Source organism: Arthroderma uncinatum, assembly GCF_011692745.1.
Source record: "Arthroderma uncinatum strain CBS 119779 chromosome Unknown scaffold4, whole genome shotgun sequence".
Taxonomy (NCBI): domain Eukaryota; kingdom Fungi; phylum Ascomycota; class Eurotiomycetes; order Onygenales; family Arthrodermataceae; genus Arthroderma; species Arthroderma uncinatum.
In genome coordinates this window covers 3,286,870-3,305,110 of record NW_022983866.1, presented here as the reverse complement: position 1 = coordinate 3,305,110, position 18,241 = coordinate 3,286,870, and the positions used below count along the sequence as shown (strand labels likewise).

General features: G+C 51.9%; 7 protein-coding genes across 7 annotated transcripts; 4 read left to right on the top strand and 3 right to left on the bottom strand.

Moving 5' to 3' along the window:
- Positions 1 to 7: 7 nt before the first annotated feature.
- Positions 8 to 2,476, bottom strand: GIQ15_06365 (protein-tyrosine-phosphatase; the record flags this gene model as incomplete). Its single annotated transcript, XM_033553782.1, has 2 exons — positions 8 to 694; positions 761 to 2,476. 2 exons carry the CDS (start codon positions 2,474 to 2,476, stop codon positions 8 to 10), a joined length of 2,403 nt encoding a protein of 800 aa, XP_033404926.1.
- A 1,494-nt stretch (positions 2,477 to 3,970) lies between these two features.
- GIQ15_06364 (uncharacterized protein) lies at positions 3,971 to 4,437 on the bottom strand (the record flags this gene model as incomplete). Its single annotated transcript, XM_033553781.1, has 2 exons — positions 3,971 to 4,054; positions 4,108 to 4,437. 2 exons carry the CDS (start codon positions 4,435 to 4,437, stop codon positions 3,971 to 3,973), a joined length of 414 nt encoding a protein of 137 aa, XP_033404925.1.
- A 278-nt stretch (positions 4,438 to 4,715) lies between these two features.
- Positions 4,716 to 8,227, top strand: GIQ15_06363 (nuclear pore protein; the record flags this gene model as incomplete). Its single annotated transcript, XM_033553780.1, has 6 exons — positions 4,716 to 4,911; positions 4,963 to 5,287; positions 5,347 to 5,992; positions 6,058 to 7,039; positions 7,101 to 7,840; positions 7,898 to 8,227. 6 exons carry the CDS (start codon positions 4,716 to 4,718, stop codon positions 8,225 to 8,227), a joined length of 3,219 nt encoding a protein of 1,072 aa, XP_033404924.1.
- Positions 8,228 to 8,775: 548 nt separating this feature from the next.
- On the top strand, positions 8,776 to 10,867 carry GIQ15_06362 (uncharacterized protein; the record flags this gene model as incomplete). The annotated part of the gene is made up of 2 exons (XM_033553779.1): positions 8,776 to 8,867; positions 8,920 to 10,867. 2 exons carry the CDS (start codon positions 8,776 to 8,778, stop codon positions 10,865 to 10,867), a joined length of 2,040 nt encoding a protein of 679 aa, XP_033404923.1.
- Positions 10,868 to 13,075: 2,208 nt separating this feature from the next.
- GIQ15_06361 (RNA transport protein 2) lies at positions 13,076 to 14,878 on the top strand (the record flags this gene model as incomplete). Its single annotated transcript, XM_033553778.1, has 2 exons — positions 13,076 to 13,978; positions 14,027 to 14,878. The coding sequence occupies 2 exons, from the start codon at positions 13,076 to 13,078 to the stop codon at positions 14,876 to 14,878; spliced, it is 1,755 nt and encodes a 584-aa protein (XP_033404922.1).
- Positions 14,879 to 15,899: 1,021 nt separating this feature from the next.
- Positions 15,900 to 16,964, bottom strand: GIQ15_06360 (chromosome segregation in meiosis protein 3; the record flags this gene model as incomplete). The annotated part of the gene is made up of 3 exons (XM_033553777.1): positions 15,900 to 16,523; positions 16,609 to 16,687; positions 16,759 to 16,964. The coding sequence occupies 3 exons, from the start codon at positions 16,962 to 16,964 to the stop codon at positions 15,900 to 15,902; spliced, it is 909 nt and encodes a 302-aa protein (XP_033404921.1).
- Positions 16,965 to 17,292: 328 nt separating this feature from the next.
- Positions 17,293 to 18,198, top strand: GIQ15_06359 (NADH-ubiquinone oxidoreductase subunit; the record flags this gene model as incomplete). The annotated part of the gene is made up of 4 exons (XM_033553776.1): positions 17,293 to 17,352; positions 17,416 to 17,737; positions 17,847 to 18,049; positions 18,115 to 18,198. 4 exons carry the CDS (start codon positions 17,293 to 17,295, stop codon positions 18,196 to 18,198), a joined length of 669 nt encoding a protein of 222 aa, XP_033404920.1.
- Between the last annotated feature and the right edge of the window lie 43 nt (positions 18,199 to 18,241).

The window sequence follows — 18,241 nt, the reverse complement described above, 5'->3', positions numbered from 1 at the left end:
GAATAGTTTACATCTCGGCGCCCGACGCCAGCCACTCTAGAACAGATTCGTAGCAAAGCACAAACTGTCGGAGGTTCTGGACCATGCTCAGTCGCTGTGACCGGAAGTCTTCAACGGTAGCGGCGACAAGGTCGGTGTTATCTTCATATACCCAGCCCGGCTCGGTTCTGACCGGGTTCTGAGCCGCTTTCCTCTGTCGTTTAAGCATGTCGATTACGCTGTCTACGGTGCAAAAGGTCCCTGTTCTGCCGCAGCCTGCGCTGCAGTGGACGATTACCTTGCGCTGGCCTGCAGGATCCGGTCTCCCCACCTGTGCTGCCGATCGACTGCTCGAGGGCTTCACGATGGAATCGCATTCCTCAATCAGACGCAGTAGATGATAGGGTTTTGCTGGGGCTCCAAAGTCGGGCCAGTCCGTGTACTGGATCTGTGTGACCTCCCTTGGCGGCTCGAAGGGCGCTTTGGAGTTGGTGATGCTGAAGTGCCGAATGTTGAAGAAAGGTGACTCCTCCGTCGACTGCAGCATACCGCTCGGATCGAGAGGAATAGTGCCTTCGCTGACGAGCTGCACTTTCAGGTTGCCGTAGTCGGCTGAGTTCCAGTAGTAGTGGCATTTAACCTGTGCGCCGTCAGTTTCGGCTGTGAGCATGACAATAAGTCGTATACCCTGCTCCCATACGACTCGCCAAAAGTCCTAGACTGTAATTAGCATGGGGGACTTATATAAGTGGGTAGGTGTACAGAGATCACAAGAACCTACATTGAAGGTGGACGGCATCGGCGCCTGTGTGGCAATGTAGCGTTTGTTTGATCGAGAGGAGCGAACGAAGCTCGCATTGATGTAGTCGCAGGCGCTTTCGGTGGTGTCCTGCAATTTGACTCGAGAGTGGTCGTACGGGTATATGTTGTTGTATCTGTTTTTCGACCCCTTTTCAATACCTGCAATCTTCACCGGGCGCTTGGTAGGGCCTTGTCCTAAGTGGATAGACGTGCTCGGGTTAGAAAGAGCCTGCTGCATGCGGCTCTGCTCAGATACCTCGATATTTAGAAACTGGAGGGCAGCCGTCCTCCCACCGTCGGCCGAGTCAGCTACCCGGGCCAGCCAGGACGGCAACGAAGATTTGGTAGATTCGTCCATGCTGGGGGGAAGGTTGACGGGCAGCTGGCCGACTCCGCCGACGAGATCTACATTCTGGCGAATGTTTGAGAAGAAAGGGGTGACGGAGTTTGACGAAGGGGTCGGCATTGCACACCCTCCCACGACCGACGGGGCGGTAGTCGGTAGAGTCAGGCTGATGGACAAGGGACTCTTCCCGTAGGTGGATGAAGAGGCGGAAGAAGAGGTAGCCGGCTGCTGAGAACGTTCGATCCAACCGGGAAAATCGGCGGCAAAACGGGAAAATCCCCCGGCTAGAATCAACGGCTCTCCGGTCCAGCCTTCTCTGGTAAATTTCTTGAGCAAGTTCATGAGGAGAGCAGCATCCTTGGCGTGAGTGGTAGAAAGGTCGTAGACGATAATCCGGGTGCTCGTACGCCACTTGTTGAAGTTTGACTTCTCCTGACCATTGCCAAAGGTGTCCTCGACCTTCTGCAGGTTAAAGGACGGCCGTTTGAGGAGGGTGGTTGGAATGCAAAGGTTCAGGGATCCCGTGATGTGGGATCGAGTGAACTGCAGTAGCGGGCGTACATCCAAGAGAAGGGTCTCGTTTCTCGAAGATTTCAAGATTTCCAGGCACCGTTCAGCGGATATCATCTTGACATCGCCCATGTCGACGTTGGCGCCGACGGGAGTCGACTGTGCCCGATGGAGCACAAAGGGTTGCTCCGGCGTGAGGAGTCTCGACTGATCGGCCATCGGAGCGGACGAGTGGTGGGCATGTCTGGCGGTTTCAGAAAGAGGCCCCGTCGGCGTCGATGCCCCCGAGGACATCTGGGAGTTGCCCTCAGACAAGGCTGGGTTAACAGGTTTGTAGTGAACCCTCTGGTGTAGCCGTGGACTGAGATCCAAGCCGAGCTTCTTGGGGCCTCCGTGCAGGGGGGAGGCGGGCAGATCGGCGCCCCGTTCGTCAGTCCTTCCGGCATGTCGACCAACAAACTTCCTCTCGAGCATGTCTGCGTTCTTTCTGGCCACGGTGAACTTGGGCGTGACGTTTGCACTGGCACTGGCACTGGCACCCGCAGAGCCGCCTGCGCTAGACGGCATGTTGAAGGAGAAATCACGGTCCCTCGAGGCCTGGAAGAACTGAGCTGCGTTGGAGGGAGAGGGAGCGGCGTTGGCGGCCACCAGGTCGAAATAGCCGCCGGAGCTGGACTCATCAAAGGCGCGGGACGAGAAGGCGCCGCTTGCAAAGAAGGAGGCGGTTATCTGACCAGCAGACGGGGGAGTGGACGGCGGCAGGCCAGCCGGGGTCGTCGAGATGCGCGCCGCGGGGCCCCAAGCCGGCGACGGGCGTGAAGTGGCTGCGGTGGTAGACATGGCAAGTCAGGCGAGTATGATTTAGGTATAATTCGTGGGAGCGTTATAATTGTGTATAGGCGGCGTTGGATGGAGAGGAGCTGATCGCCATTATCCGGACGATCCCACCGCTTGATAGCTTCGAGACGGAATTAGCCAGCGAGGCGGTACGGTCCTGTAGAGGCCATGATGGTCAGTCAACGGAGCTGGGAGGCTGGAGGGCAGCAGGGAGCGTATATATTGGGGGCCCGCCGGAATGACGTTATGGTCAGAGACTGGACCGTTGCCACCAAAAGCATAAGGTGAAAAATCAACCACGAGAGCGAACAGGCACAGCCAGGCAGGACGGTCCATACGTACCGGAATCGCTGTCCCAACCGTCGTGCTCGTCCTTCACTATCACTATCACTATCACTATCAGACTATCACGCTATCGTCACTGTCAGTCACTTCAAGTCTATCAATCAAATAGTCAAGTCACTATCAAGTCGCTATCACTATCAGTCGAGTAGTCGAGTAGTCGGCAGTGCAGTCGAGCAGTCGACGGCGTCAGCGGACAGCGTCGAGCAGCCAGCCTAAAAGAGAGAGAGAGACAAAGACAGAGACCAGAGACAGAGACCAGAGACAGAGACCAGAGACAGAGACCAGAGACAGAGACCAGAGACAGAGACCAGAGACAGAGACCAGAGACAGAGACCAGAGACAGAGACCAGAGACAGAGACCAGAGACAGAGACCAGAGACAGAGACCAGAGAGAGACCAGAGAGAGACCAGAGAGAGACCAGAGAGAGACCAGAGAGAGTCAAGAGAGAGTCAAGAGACTCGACGATCCGTGGTAGCGACGAGGAGAGACGGCGGCGTTGGAAAGTAAGCGAGACGTCCTCGACGCTGTGGTTGGCGGTCCGGTTCAGGGCCAGGGCTTCTCTGGTTCCGGTTGGTCCACGAGAAGTAAGTAGAGTTAAAGTAGAGTAGAGTAGGTAGATGTATGTTAGATGGTATGGTAGAGTAGAGGTTATGGAAGAGTAGAGGTAGAAGAGTAGAGATGGTAGAGTAGAGATAGAACAGTAGAGATGGAAGAGGAAGGGGAAGAGGAAGAGGAAGTCCTGATGCGCTGGTCGCCTGCGCCATCCCCACACTCGGCCATGCCCTTGCCCCTGCCCTTACTCCTTACTCTACTCCTCTACTCTTCTACTCTTCTACTGCTACCTACTGCTACTGCTCAATTATACTATACATGTCTGTCTTCTCCTCTCTCTCCTCTCTCCCTTCTATATATCTTCATCTGTATCTTCTTCTTCTTCTTCTTCTTCGTCTCCTTTTCTTGCGGCTTAACGTGGGCTAGTCAGCGTCTTGGCTGACGTCACGGGGGCGTGGCCCAAAGAGGAAGTGGTCGAGACTGCTGACTAAGCAGTAGATACATGTAGATGGATGATGGTGATGTAGATGATGGTGATGGCAGTGTAGGATGGTGTGGTGAGTATGCGAGAGTGGTGAGTAGATGGTGACGATAAGGGATCAGGTGAAACGGCCGTCGGGTTCGCCCTTGAAGCGCTGCACCCGCTTCTGCTCCCAGTTGTCCAGGTCCTTGGCCATCAATTTCTGAGCAGTCAGCCGGAGTATATATATATATATATATAGAGAGAGAGACGTACGTAGTATTCCTCCTTCTCGTCGCCCAGGATGCGCCGCCGCGGGTTGCGCTGCAGGCTGCCGGCGTCCTCCCTGCCGGGCTCCCGCAGGCCCAGGTTCATGGCTTCTTCCTTGCTCAGCTGCTGCACTTTCCGGTCGTGACGCTCGTATCTCAGGGCAGTGGCCGGCGTCAGGAAGAAGGAGCCCGCGACCATGATGCTGATGAAGGGCAGGCCGAAGAGGAGGAAGGGATGTTTCGACAGGTTCGCGCGGTACTTGGCCCCGAGGCGGTCGCCCAGGGACGAGGCCGCCGTCGTCGAGGGCCGGAACTTCTTCGACTGGAAGGGCGGCATCTCTCTTATACCGGTAGAGGATAGAGAGATGTCATACGAGAGACGAGAGACGAGAGACGAGAAGTATAAAAGGTATAAGAGTATAAGAGTATAAGAGACGTGAAAACTTCCTGGAATATGCTTATGTAATAACAGAGCTCCAACTTCACCTTTCTATTATTTTGGTCTGGATAAAACGCATCTCTCGCCCTCACGAACCATTCAACCACCACGTCTCCGTCCCGCCCTGTCCGGAGCTGGCCCGTCCCTCTTTTCTTGTTAATAACAGCCACTTCACCATGTTCCAGGGCTTAGGCTTGAGCCAGTCGCCCGCGTCGGCTGGCGGCTCGATCTTTGGCTCAGGCACCGCCGGTGAGCAGCCTGCCAAACGGGGAGCCTTTGACATGGCGAGCCCGGCTCAGGCTCAGAGACCGTCTCTCTTTGCGCCGACGGGGGCCTCCAACACACAGTCACAGCCACAATCTCTATTTACAAGTATACACTCTCACTCTCGACATCCATGTCCCATGCTAACGGATGCGGTAGATAACACGGGCAGTCTGCAGAATCCCCCTGGCTCTACCATGTTTGGCCAGTCCACTGCGCAACCTGGCCAGGCGCAGGGGACCGCCGCCCTGCCCTCCCAATCCACCGTCACGCCGTCAATTACGGTCTCTCAGCCGGCACAGCCAGCCTACTTCAGCAGCCTGCTGGAGAAGGGCAAGAAACGGCCCCTCTCGAGCTTCCAGAACGTCTCCTCGGTCGAGCTCCCCAACCTCCAGCTCGGGCTAGACGATATCAGAAAGTCTGCCCGCGGCCTGGGTACCGGCGAGCCCAGGTCCACACACAAACCAGCAGTCGAAAACAGGATGTAGGATCACCCTATCCATAGCCTTTTTCATCAATTTCTCTAACTCCCTCCCAATGCAGGCTTTCATCCCTGACTGCGTCTGGAATTTCTCCAGGGCAGGTAATCCATGACCTGCACACGTTCGACGCTCAGACAGGCGCAAACGCTGGCCCAGCTCCACCAGTACCCGAACAGGAGTACTTTGACCCCGACAACCAGAAATTCTTGCGACGAGTGCAGCAGCGCGGTCGAGAGGCCATGATTGCTGAAAGCTTGGCCAGAGCTCGCCGGGATTTCGATACGTTCCTCGAAGACAAAGTTAGCCTCAACTGGGACGAGCAACGGCAGAAGATCTATGGACATTTTGGCCTCGCATCAAAGGACGATAGCCGAACCGGCAGCTTTGGTGTCTCTCGAGGGAGAACTGCCCGCGACGAGCCTGCTGACAATCTATCTGCCAGTCGTAGAAGCGTTTTTGGGCGGTCAGGGTTGTCCAAGTCCATCATCGGGTCCGCAAGCGTGGGTGGTAGCGCCTCCATCTTTGCCGACCCTGCCAGCCGACCTACTCCCTCGCCAACCCAGCAGGGTGGAGATTCCAGATTCATGAGAGAAAAGATAGGCCAGTTCGGTTTGAAGGTACAGAAATTAAACGAAATGAGGCTGCAGGAGAGGACCTTCCCCGTGCTTCGAGAGTTTGCTGAAGCTGAAAAGGTTGCAGAGAGTGATGTATGTCGCCGGCTCCCTCACGTTCATGTTCAAGTACCCTTCGACTAACCTGTCTTTGTTTCCAGGTCCCAAAGCAGCTCTTTGAGGCTTATCATGCCCTCATTAGTATTACAAACGAGCCCGCTAGTTCTGTTGGCTACTTCGAACCCGGAGCTCTAAGGCCCCGTCAATTTGCCAAGGATTACGGAGAGGACAGCCCTACGTCCATGGACGCGCTCAGGATGCGGAAACAGATCATTGCAGGATCCAGGAAACATCTTGAACGATCGTTCTACAAGGAAGTTGAAGACTCCATTGCGAAGAATCCCCGTGAAGCCCAACTAGGCGGAGTCCCTACCATCATCAACAAGATTCGCGCTTATATCCGACTTCGGGCAGCGAGAAAGGATCTTGCCCCGGATGGCACCGAGCTGCAAATGGTGAACGACGACTACTGCTGGATTCTGATTTTCTATCTTCTCAGGTGTGGATTCATTGAAGAAGCAGCAGAGTACGTCAGTCGTGATCAAGGCTTCCGATCAATGGACTATAAATTCGTCACCTACATGACCACCTATGCCCAGCATCGGAGGCTTCCTCGTGACCTCCAGCAGAAGATCGGTGCAGAGTACCAACAACGCCTACGAAACGCGCCTGAAAACACAGTTGATCCGTATCGAATGGCATGCTACAAGATTATCGGTCGATGCGACCTTAGCCACCGTCGTCTCGATGGCTTAGGCCAGGGTGTTGAAGACTGGATGTGGTTGCAATTCGCATTGGCACGCGAAGACACCCGGGCTGAAGAGGTTGCGGGTGACATCTTCGGCTTGGAAGATATCAAGAAGGATATCGCGGAAATTGGCCAAAGAGTGTTTCCAAAGGGACAGGAGACTCCCGGAGCGTACGGGGTTTATTTCCTGTTGCAGATTCTCGGTGGAATGTTCGAACAGGCCGTTTCGTATCTTGGTTCCTATGCGCCTATAGACGCAGTACATTTTGCCATTGCGCTCGACTACTACGGCCTCCTTCGCGTCTCTGATTTCTACACATCGGGCGATGAACTACGTAAGCGCATATCCTTGTCATTAGTCCTTAATATATACACAGTACTGACACGAGTTTCTAGTCTCATTCACGACAAGACAGCTTCCACAGATCAACTTTGCATCTCTCATCATGCAATATACAAGAGAATTCCGCCTTGGAAACGTCGAAGCTGCAGTCGACTATTTTACCCTTATATGCTTAAACACAGATCTCCCAGGGGAATTAGGGAAATCACAGGCCGCCGTCTGCCATGAGGCGCTACGAGAATTCATCCTCGAAACCCGTGATTTTGCCAAGTTGCTAGGAGACATCAGATCGGATGGAACTAGAATCAGGGGCGTGATCGAACAGCGGTTGAAATTAATCAACCTCGATGATCAGGAGGAATTTCTCAAAGCTGTTACTGTCCAGGCTGCTGCCGTTGCAGATGACAAGGGGCTTACCGCAGATGCTGTCCTGCTCTACCACCTAGCTGAGGAATACGATAATGTTGTTTCAATCCTGAACCGCATCCTCTCTGATGCTGTAGCTGTCAGCCTAGGAGAGGCAGCGATTAAACTCGAGCCCATCAAACCCCGTACCGGCGGAAACCAGCATCAACAGCCAGGAAGTCCCCATGCTGAGCCAGGAAGCAGCTTTAGCCTTACAGCGGTGGAGGATCCCGTTATTCTGGCTAAGAATATGATTGGTCTGTACAACACGAATGCTCTTTACTATCAAAAGATCCATCCCATCAACCGCGAGGCATGCGGACTACTTCTTCGAATGATGGAAACAAAATCCAAGGTTGAAGCTGGGCAATGGGCGCCTGCATTGGATGTAAGCTCTCACCCCCTCCCCCTCTATCCTTGTTTGCCCAATCTAACATCTTTGCAGGACATCAATAATCTTCAAATCCTCCCACTCACTGCTCAGGGATCCATCACCTACGTCCGCAGCGCGGCCCAGGCATTCTCCTCTCTACCCCCCGTCATCGCCCGGAATACCGGCAGTCTAATCATGTGGAGTATAACCTGCATCAGCCGTGAGCGTGAAAGGATGTATTCCGGTGCCTACGAGAACGACATGCGGCAAACTCTGGTCAACGAGCTTTTGGTGATGGCAAAGGATCTGATGGTGTTTTCTGGAATGATCAAATATAAACTGCCACCTAGGGTTTACGAGACACTGGCTAAAGTTGGAGGAGACATTGGGCTGGCCTTGTAGATGATTCCCCGCGTCTTTCTTTGTTTGTTTTAATAATCTTTCTCGTCTATTCTCCAGCCTTTTTTCTGTTCTAGAATCAATGGATGACTGATCTGGTCATGGATACATCAACGTGAAATACCCTGCAACGACCACCAAAATTCATAACATATGCAAGCGGTCTCTCGGTCGAGGGATTACGTCTGTCTGTTCTCCAACCTGGCCAGGGGAGTGTTTCAATGGATAGCAGATGAAACGAAACGAGGTCTTCGGCTATCTGAGGCCGCCTCCATAGATCGTATCCCCAACCTTCGCATGGCTGAATAATGTCTGCAATAATCTGATTACGTGAGATATGAAAATAAGGACACAAGTCAGGTGACTGGTGTTTTCCTGTCATTGACCAATAATAATTTAAGGTTTATGCCATGAGGGGATAAAATTAGCCAATCACAGCAGCGTAAAACCAGTACGTCACTTGACATGACGCTAGCCCGGAAAGGCAACTAAATCGTCCCTGAGCCACGCACAGGCCGTGCTGAGTAAGCGACTTAGACGTCACACAATAAATGGGGGTCTTCTTCTGCTCTCTCACTGCATTTCATCGAACTTCGTTTCTTCGCCTTTCCCCCCCCATCGACGACTGTGAAGTGCTGGAGTTGTGCGAGTTGCGCGAGTTGCAGTCGGGAGAGCGCTAGACATTGTGTATCTAGTATCGTTGGACATCCACTTTGGCCTGGCGAGTTGACTGCGACGGCCATGGAAGCCCAACCTAGTACGGACCAGCCACAGGGCCGGGAGCAGCTACCTCAACCTCACCCAACTGAAGATACGGACATGGAAGATGAATCTGAGCTGGTTGGCGAGGACGAGACGGGGGATGGCGATTCAAGACTGCAAGCCGATATACATGCGCAGGTGGACGGGAAACCACACTCGCAACCGCCGGCAGCAGAAGTACCCCATGATGGAGAGAATGTACCACCGCAGTCATCAAACGGCGCCTTGACTGTAGCAGGCAGCAATAACCAGACTGAACTACCTCCAGTAGGGGATTGGCGCCCCTATGTCAACCCTCCAAACATAGGCTGGGTCAGACACTTGTTGTTCGACGTCAAGGAGCCCATCGAGCTCAGCGTGGATGAATTTACCATGTACTGGCCGTTTATAGACAATATCTGGGTAAAACAGCGCTCTTCGTCGACCAAGGACGGACTTCATATCACCGACTACTACATGTGCCGTTTGCGGCGCCCAACATGCAAACGTCCACCCCAACGGCCATTGCCTGATGGTAAGAGGCCGAGGAATAAGGTGGCCCGCGAGGGAGGGACCTGCAATTTCCAGATCCGCGTGGTCAAGTTCGAAGGCGCCCATACAACCATTACAATTTCAAGGAGCCCAAACAGTAGCCATGCTCATTCACACGATCTAGACTTCATGGATAAGATTAAGAAGAATTCCGGTGTGATGGAATATGTCCGACAAGAAGCTGCCCAGGGTTACCTGCCGGCTTCCATATTCGCCAAATTCCGCGAAGATCCCGAACAGCTCGACGCTGCTGGCGGAAAGCATCTGACGACGATCGACGTCAGGAATGTATCTGGGAAGTGGAGATCCACCCATCCCGGCCTCACACTTCGGCCGCATGATGGTTACGCCTACCAGAACGGCCTGGGTGTTTACAAAGTGCAGGATGGTCACCAAGCAGACCACCCTCCGGCGATCATAGCTCACCCTAGGTCTACCAATTTGCCTGCTAATGTGCTGCCATTCCCGACCTTTTCTTTGGATTTCTTGGAGTTATACCTACCAAGGCCAGGCGATAATCAGAGCGTCATCAACATCAACGTCGACAGCGATGGCTGGAGATTCCCGCATGTGACCCTTACATATGCACAGTCTATGGATGGCAAAATATCTGTTAAGCCAGGGATGCAGACCGTACTATCTGGCTCCGAGACCAAAGCAGTAACCCATTATCTGCGATCCCGCCATGACGCAATCATTATTGGGCTTGGAACCGCCCTCGCCGACGACCCTGGCCTAAATTGCCGGTTAGAAGGTGCAGGAGGTTTTGGGGGCTTCGGTACAATGTGGCAGCCCCGGCCTGTAATAATAGATCCTACCGGTCGTTGGCCGGCAACTGCCGAGAGCAGGCTACTGAAGACCGCTGCGGAGGGCAAAGGGAAGGCACCTTGGGTTATTGTATCGCCCGGTGCAGAACTCCACCCGGACAAACTTCTATTACTAAAGCGTCATGGGGGGGATTACCTACGCATTAGAGAGTACAACCCGCACTGGCGATTGAGATGGGAGGCCATATTTGGCGCTCTTGCAAATCAAGGGATACGCAGCCTCATGATTGAGGGAGGAGGGGTTGTGTTGAGCGAACTATTAAACCCTGAATACGTTGATTTCATTAACTCGGTCATCGTTACCATCGCGCCAACCTACATTGGCCGTGGCGGCGTTTCTGCGTCCCCGGACTCAAAAAATGACGAAGAAGGCAATCCGATAAACGCCCTAACTCCCCACGATGTGAAATGGCAGCCTCTAGGCAAGGATGTCATCATGTGTGGCAAGATAAAAGCCGTCCGGCAAACCCCTCCACCTCCAATTCTTCTCGGTTTAGAGGAAGCTGCCCGTGAAGCCGAGTGATGACGAAGCGAACAAACTGTTATCTGACTCCCTAAAATATTGCCAACATATTTGGCGGGCTGGAGCTCCGTTTGGTTAGCACATTGAGCAAGAGTGTGTTCATGTGGGAAACGGCGTATAAAATACCTCGCTACACCACCGGGCACGTTACAGGGCTCGCTGGTAATGAAAAAGGACCACCTATTCTGACGCTCGCACTCGGCCGCGAGTTTCTCCAAGTCGAACAACTCTCCTATGGGGCATCCCCATCCAGACAAGAGGACCTCGTGCATACTCCAGTCTTTCGGGGGCGCTATTTCCCGTATAACCATCGTGTAAGCACCTGGGCGATGAGGATAAAACTCGTCATAGGAAAGCTTACGATAGGACTCGAATGACAGATGATCGCCTGCGACCGCGGAGAAATTCTCCCAGATCCATTCAAGCATCTCTTCGCTTCTTTCAACTCCAATCAGATTCGGAGGGAGCTGGTTCGCCAATTCCACGAGTTTATCAGGGCTTAACTTGTTAAACTCGACCATATATCCTGAGTCTCCGTTAATATATCTGACTTGTATATATTTGGGGTAATGGGTCTGACAACGTACCTACTCGGATGATAAGTATGTCCCCAAATTTTATTTCTGTCCCTTGCCATTCTGCTACCGATTTGAGATGTTTAAGTGGGATGGGAGTCGTTTTAAAAACGTCCGCCGGCACATTATTTGCTAACCGCCATCTGTAGTAGTCAAGGAGAATACCACGGCCAACGATGCCTTTCTCGGCCCATGCTATTTAGGAAAGAGATTAGCAGCTTCTTGATTTTACCCACCGAGCGGAATGAATATACAATACAATACCTTGAATTCCATTGATGGTTGATCCATCTTCTCCATGGATATCATCCATTGTCACACCATTGTAAAACTTCTTTTCCTTCTGATAGGCGAAATGGCGAAGTCCGTCCCCTGCAATACATAAGCATGGAGTCAGCCATCATATAGGACGTGGCTGCCAAGGTGGCGCATACATTGACTGCTGCCCTGAGTATTAAATGTCCAAACATCGTCATTCACCACACGGGGGGACCTGTCGATAATGTGTTTGTGGAAGACCTGGCGGCCAAAAAATGGTACTTTGTTCTGAGCGTCGAGTGGCCAGTTTAGAGACACCCTTAGTATATATTAACCCTTGATGTATATGTATAGGGGCATATTGTTGGTATTTCGTACCTAGCGCCAGTTTTAATTTCCTTCGCAGCCAGTCTAACCACCTCGTCTGTCAGTCTATTCAAGAATCCTAGTTCATCGTCCGTCCCGTAGAGACCCCAGGCTGAATATAAAGGGTCATCTTTATTCAACGGTAGGTCAGAGAACTTAGGAAGGCTTTCCGGTCTTCCCGCCATACTGTCTGCTACCAGAACGAGTCAAAAGATAATGCAATCCGCTCTCAGATGAGCTTTTCGTCTTTACATATATATACCCTTGACCAACCTTTACAGGAGAAGATCCGATGCGGGGTCATCCGGTGAAAACACGAGTCTCCATGCAGTACGTCCTCGCTTCGCCCCTTGACTAAAGATCCAGATGTGCATCAGTATGTGTAATACCGGCTGTCGGCTCAGGCTGTGGTTTATACATGACATAAACTATTATCGTTGTCGAGACGTAGTCTAAGTGCATCCGATCCATGGATCCGTGAAACTTGTGCCTGTCTTCATCCTCAGGTAAATACATATTCAGGAACAGCCGTGGTCAACCACCGGATCAACTGTGGAACAGGGCATGTCTACAAGTCTATAACCAGTGAATATCAAATTAGTATATTAAATAATCTACCAACTTATTGTCAATATTGTTATTTGGTGATAGGTTGAAAGTCAAGGAGGACGACCTCGAGCGGGACTCTACCTCTATTGTCCTCCATATCGTCTTATCCTATCCCGTCCTCTCTTTGTCCTGTCTGTCCTGTCTGTCCTGTCTGTCCTCCTATCCTGTCCTTTCCTTTGTCCTGTCCTGTTGTTTTCGTCGGTTGTAAGCTTACATAAGCCGGGTATAAAAAAAGTTGCGAGCTTCTTCGAACACAAACAAACGACCAACCTGCCCTCGAACTCTCATCTTTCACACTACACATCCACAACGTCGGTAGAATCATCAAAAACCCCTACAGACCTCGCTACGTGGACACCATAACTGTCGAGTTTATCTCACTACCGCGTCTCTGCCTGCAATGGCGCCCACTCGAGCTTCGACGAGGACGTCGACGCGTGCTAAAACCACGACTGTGAAAGCAGCTCCAAAGGCAGCACCCAAAGCCGCCATGGCTAAAAAGGCCGGTGTGAAGAAAGCTGCGCCTGCAACTGCTGCGAAGAAGAAGGCTGCAGCTTCCACTGCTGAAACGAAGAAGACGAAGCTGAAGACTGCTGCTGCAAAGGCCGCGGTCGACGCCGACGCGAATACCACCACCAAGCGCAAGACGACAGCAGCAGCAAAAGCAAAAGCAACAACAGGCGCGACCAAGGCCAAAAAGGAGGCCACACCAGCACCGCCAGTGAAGAAACGCAAGGCCGTGGCCGAAGAAGAGACCGCGCCAGAATCCAAGCCCAAGAAGGCTCGCGTCGCAAAGGCCCCTGTTACCCGCAAGCCCAAGCCCAAAGTTGTGATAAACAAGGCTCCATCTCAGAAACTAAACGTCTTCGTCTGCGGTGAAGGGAGCCAGGGTGAACTCGGCCTAGGCTCCGCGAAGGGTACTGTTGACGTGAAGCGCCCGCGTTTGAATGCGCTTTTGGCTGCCGGGGATGTTGGTATTGTTCAGGTCGCGGCCGGCGGTATGCACTGCGTCGCGCTGTCCCACGACAACAAGGTCCTGACTTGGGGCGTGAATGACCAAGGCGCGTTGGGCCGTGACACCGCCTGGGAAGGTGGCCTGAAAGATATTGATGATGATGCAAAGAGCGACTGTAGCTCCGATAGTGGCAGTGACAGCGGCCTTAACCCACGCGAATCCACACCCACAGCTATTCCATCCGACGCGTTCCCTGAAGGAACTGTTATTGTTGAGGTTGCAGCCGGCGACAGTTCCTCGTTTGCGCTCACCGATGATGGCTTGGTCTACGGATGGGGTACATTCAGAGTATGTGTGCCCATATTTATCTATTCTTTGTTCTACTTCTCGCTTTAGGAATTCTCCTTTGCTAACGATATCCACCAGGGAAACGAGGGCATTCTCGGTTTTGACGCCGACACGAAAATTCAGACCACCCCAAAGCTCATCCCTGGCCTCAAGAAGATCACGCACCTCGCTTGCGGTGATAACCACACTCTGGCTCTTGACAGCCGTGGCGCCGTCTTTGCATGGGGATCTGGCCAGCAGAACCAGCTTGGCCGTCGTATTGTCGAGCGCAATAAACTGAACGGTCTCCAGCCTCGCGAATTTGGTCTTCCAAAGAACATCGTCCACATTGGTTGTGGTTCATTTCACTCCTTCGCTGTTCACAAGTCCGGCAAAGTTTATGGCTGGGGCCTCAACAGCTACTGTGAAACTGGTATCCAGCAAGGTGCCGGTGATGATGAAGCCGTCATCCTTCACCCCACCGTTGTTGACTCTCTCAAGGAAAAGAACGTGGTTCAAATTTGCGGCGGATCCCACCACTCCCTTGCCCGCACTGCTGAAGGCGATTGTTTGGTTTGGGGCCGTCTCGATGGTTTCCAATCTGGCTTGAAGGTCGAAAATTTACCCGACTCAGCCGTCATTAAAGACGACAGAAACCGTGCTCGCGTCCTGTTCGAGCCCACCGCTGTTCCTGGATTCAAGGCGGACTACGTTGCGGCGGGAGCTGATCATTCCATCGCCATTGATAATGAGGGTCGCGCGTGGACCTGGGGTTTCTCTGCCAACTACCAGACTGGTCAAGGGACTGACGATGATATCGAAGTCGCCACCGTTGTCGATAACACTGCTGTCCGTGGGAAGAAATTGAACACCGCTGGTGCCGGCGGACAGTACTCCGTCTTCACTGCCGTCTCCGAATAAGAAAAAGCACAATCTACACTTGAACAGCCCTACCAGAAACCGTCAAGACATCTTTTCTGGCTATTTTGCCAACTGAGCTGTTTCCGTACTCATGACACACTCATCTTCTCTACCTCCATTAAAATCCATCCCATTCTTGTGCTCTGCGTTATTTCTCGCCTGGAGCTTACTTTTGTTTTTGCCCTTTGGCTTATTCTTGTTTGTGCTATTGACTACTCACTGCTACTGGTTCCGCATATTGCCGTTGTACTGCCTTGCTTTCTTGTTATTCTGCTTTTAGGTATGACTTTCCTGCTCTTGCTTCCTTTCCGATGCTCGTTGATGTTACGTCTGATTCTCCGGTTCTGCTCCTTTTTTCGCTTTCCCTTCGACCTCATGAACCCAGCTTGCTGGTAGGGGTTTCCACATCCTCTGCTCGGTATTGTCATGATTTAAATCTTCGATGCCTTAAAAAGGGAAACAAAAACATCTCCCCTCTTCGTTCTCTGGCATGTTTAGGACCAAGCCCTGTTATACGAACCCCCATGTGAACCTTCCCTCGAACCTACTTGTGTTCGATCGGGTCTTCCCTCGCGAAATGTCTGTGGCTTTGGGAATTTGCCAAACACAGATCCCGAGCAGTTTTACTGCTCAAGGGTGTGTGTTTCTGCCGTTCGTCCTGTCTTCTGTGTGAGTCGATGACGCCTCTTGAGATCTCCCCAACATTATCCCAAGCACTTCATAGTGCTTTAGGGTATGTTTACCTAGTTTCATTTTTGTATCCCTGGAGTTTTATGTGTTTAATTGGCGATTCCTTGACCTTTTTGCTGGATATCTCTTTTATTACTCACCATTGTTCCTCCTTCCAGCCTACGCTGCGAAGTGTAGGTGATCATTGGCCATGTAGCATTTGTTGGTGTACTTTAGTTCTGAAGCGTTCAAATGAGAAAATTACTAAATACATGCGGAGTATTCTCGTGTCATTTATCATTCCAGGGGTTTTATGTGCTTATATGCTGCGATAAACAGCTATTAAGTTATATTACATGTCGTCTTGCATTGCCTCCCAGTCGTTCTCATAGTCGTCCTCGACTGACTTGGATGTGGCTCCAACAGTACTCGATCTGGGTATGATGTTTGGGCCGGCATTACTATCCCCTCCGGCAAGAAGCATGTCTAGATCATCATCCTCACCAGGTGCATTGTCCCCGCCAGAATCCTTCTCGTTGTTGACACCCTCGCGGGGTAGTAGGTCAGTCATAATCTCATCCCCTGAAACGAAGAGTTCGTCATCCCCCGCTGTGCTGTTAAAGTCCCTTCGCCCATCACCATCTCCACCAAAAATAGACTTAACAACATCCGGTTTGGGTTGTGTGGACGAGGTGAAGAGGCTACCTTCTTTCCCACCTGGCTCCAGCTGCCCTTGCTGTCGCTCTCCCTTTTCCCGTGAAGGAAGGTTGTGTTTCATTGTATTATCATCCGCCTCATTATCGATTCCTCTTGTTCTTGATTTCCCCTCGTCAATCCACTCTTTCCGCATCACTTGTAATCGTTTAGTATGGCCCAATTTCTCAATTATAGACAAGCCATCAGAAAACTTTGCGCGGGGGTATAAGTCGTCTAGCCATAGCTGGTAAAAATTGAGTAACCGAGCAGCATCAGAGAACTGTATTGAACTATTATTAGTACGGACAGTACGGAGTACAGCTGACATTGGACTAAAACGCTGCAGCTATAAAGCTGATACGTACTTCATGGCCTTTCCCCTTCAGTTTAAGTTTCGTCTTTGCTGTTTTCCGGAGTTTGGGGATACCAGCTTGGGATAATAGCCTGTTACGTTCCGCCGATGATGTTCAGTCGACTATCGACCACGCAAGGAGGGACCAGCATATTCAATTTACCTCGTTTCGTCAAGTTTCACTATCGGTGCCCGCTTCTTAGTAACCTTGATCTCATCATCGATACCAAGGATATCGCCGTCCGGTTTGGTTGGGTTGTTGCTAGCTGAGTCGGCGGTCTTTCTTGTCTTCTGCTCTACTTCTCGAAGAATATCGTCTAGCCCGGCGTCATAATCGAAGAGGTCGTCCACATCGTCATTGGAGGCCATTGCAGCTAAAAGGTCCCGACACTGCACAGAACAAAGAACAGGGATTCAACAAGCGTACTCCGTAACCAGCTCCGACTCTCCAGTTGATATACTCCCTCTATATATTATCTTCTTCCATTAAAAGACCGCGAAACCACGCGACGCGCCAGCCAGGTCACGTGCATTACCTAAGCATATCCCTGCTTAATCATCTTAGTCATCATATATATCACCTGACTTCTTGTGTGGACGGATTTGGCTCGAGAACATCAACTTGTTCCATCGCTTGAGAAACGACGCAGTTGAAGGCGCTCTTGAAAGCAATTGCCAACGCCACATCGATCGCAGCATGGCCGCCGACCATGGCAGGCCAATTGTGCCTTCCAAGCACTTAAATACTGACTATCCCGTACGTACCGCCTGCTCATACCCCCTCCAACCTTCGTGACATCGTCAAACCTGTGCTGACCAGTCCACCCGCAGTTATTGGACTCAGACCCGTAAGAAACCACAGCATCCCCTTCCGTCTACGACCTTGGCTGTGACCTACCTCTCCGTGACCTTTTTTCTTAACGATATGAAATATAGCCATATTCGCCGCGTGTTTGGGTATGCCCGAACGTCCGATTACCTCCTTGGGGCTGGTGTTGCCGCCGTGAGCCCGCTGGTCTTCGGAGTCATGGATCGGGTTCAGCCTGCTGCGTCCGCTGCGATCAACTTTGCCCGATGCATGAGACTGTCCGGAGCAGTTGGGTTGGCCGCGGGCGTACTTACCGTCTATCAGAGATCTTCCAGTCAGTGTTCCCCAATGCCCTGTTGGCACGTATATCAAACCATAGGGGCCGATCCCTTTCTGGCTTGCAGCGTGATGAGTTCTAAGTAATAACACCTGTCGTTTTACAGATCGATTCTATGGACTCACGGAGAACGCTCGGGAAGAGGAGATGGACATGCGCGAGATGGTTGAGAAGGTGAAAAAGGGAGAACCGCTCTACGGAGTTTCGTCACTATCGCCATACATGCAGGGTGTTGCTGCACGAAATTCTAGATACACATCGCTTTTCATCCATGTGATCCCTTGGTTCAACGTTGTCAACCACAACCAGGTACGCACCCATTCGGCGCCCAGTCTGAAAATTTTATTCATACTAACTATACGTTAACTCCTCAGCACGGTGTTGATACTGCAAAATATTACCGTCAGGCTGAACGAGAGCTAGAAGCCGAGCGTGTAAAGATGATGACCAGTCAATAGATAGCTTGACCATCGGTAATGCAACAATCCTTCAGATTCCCAG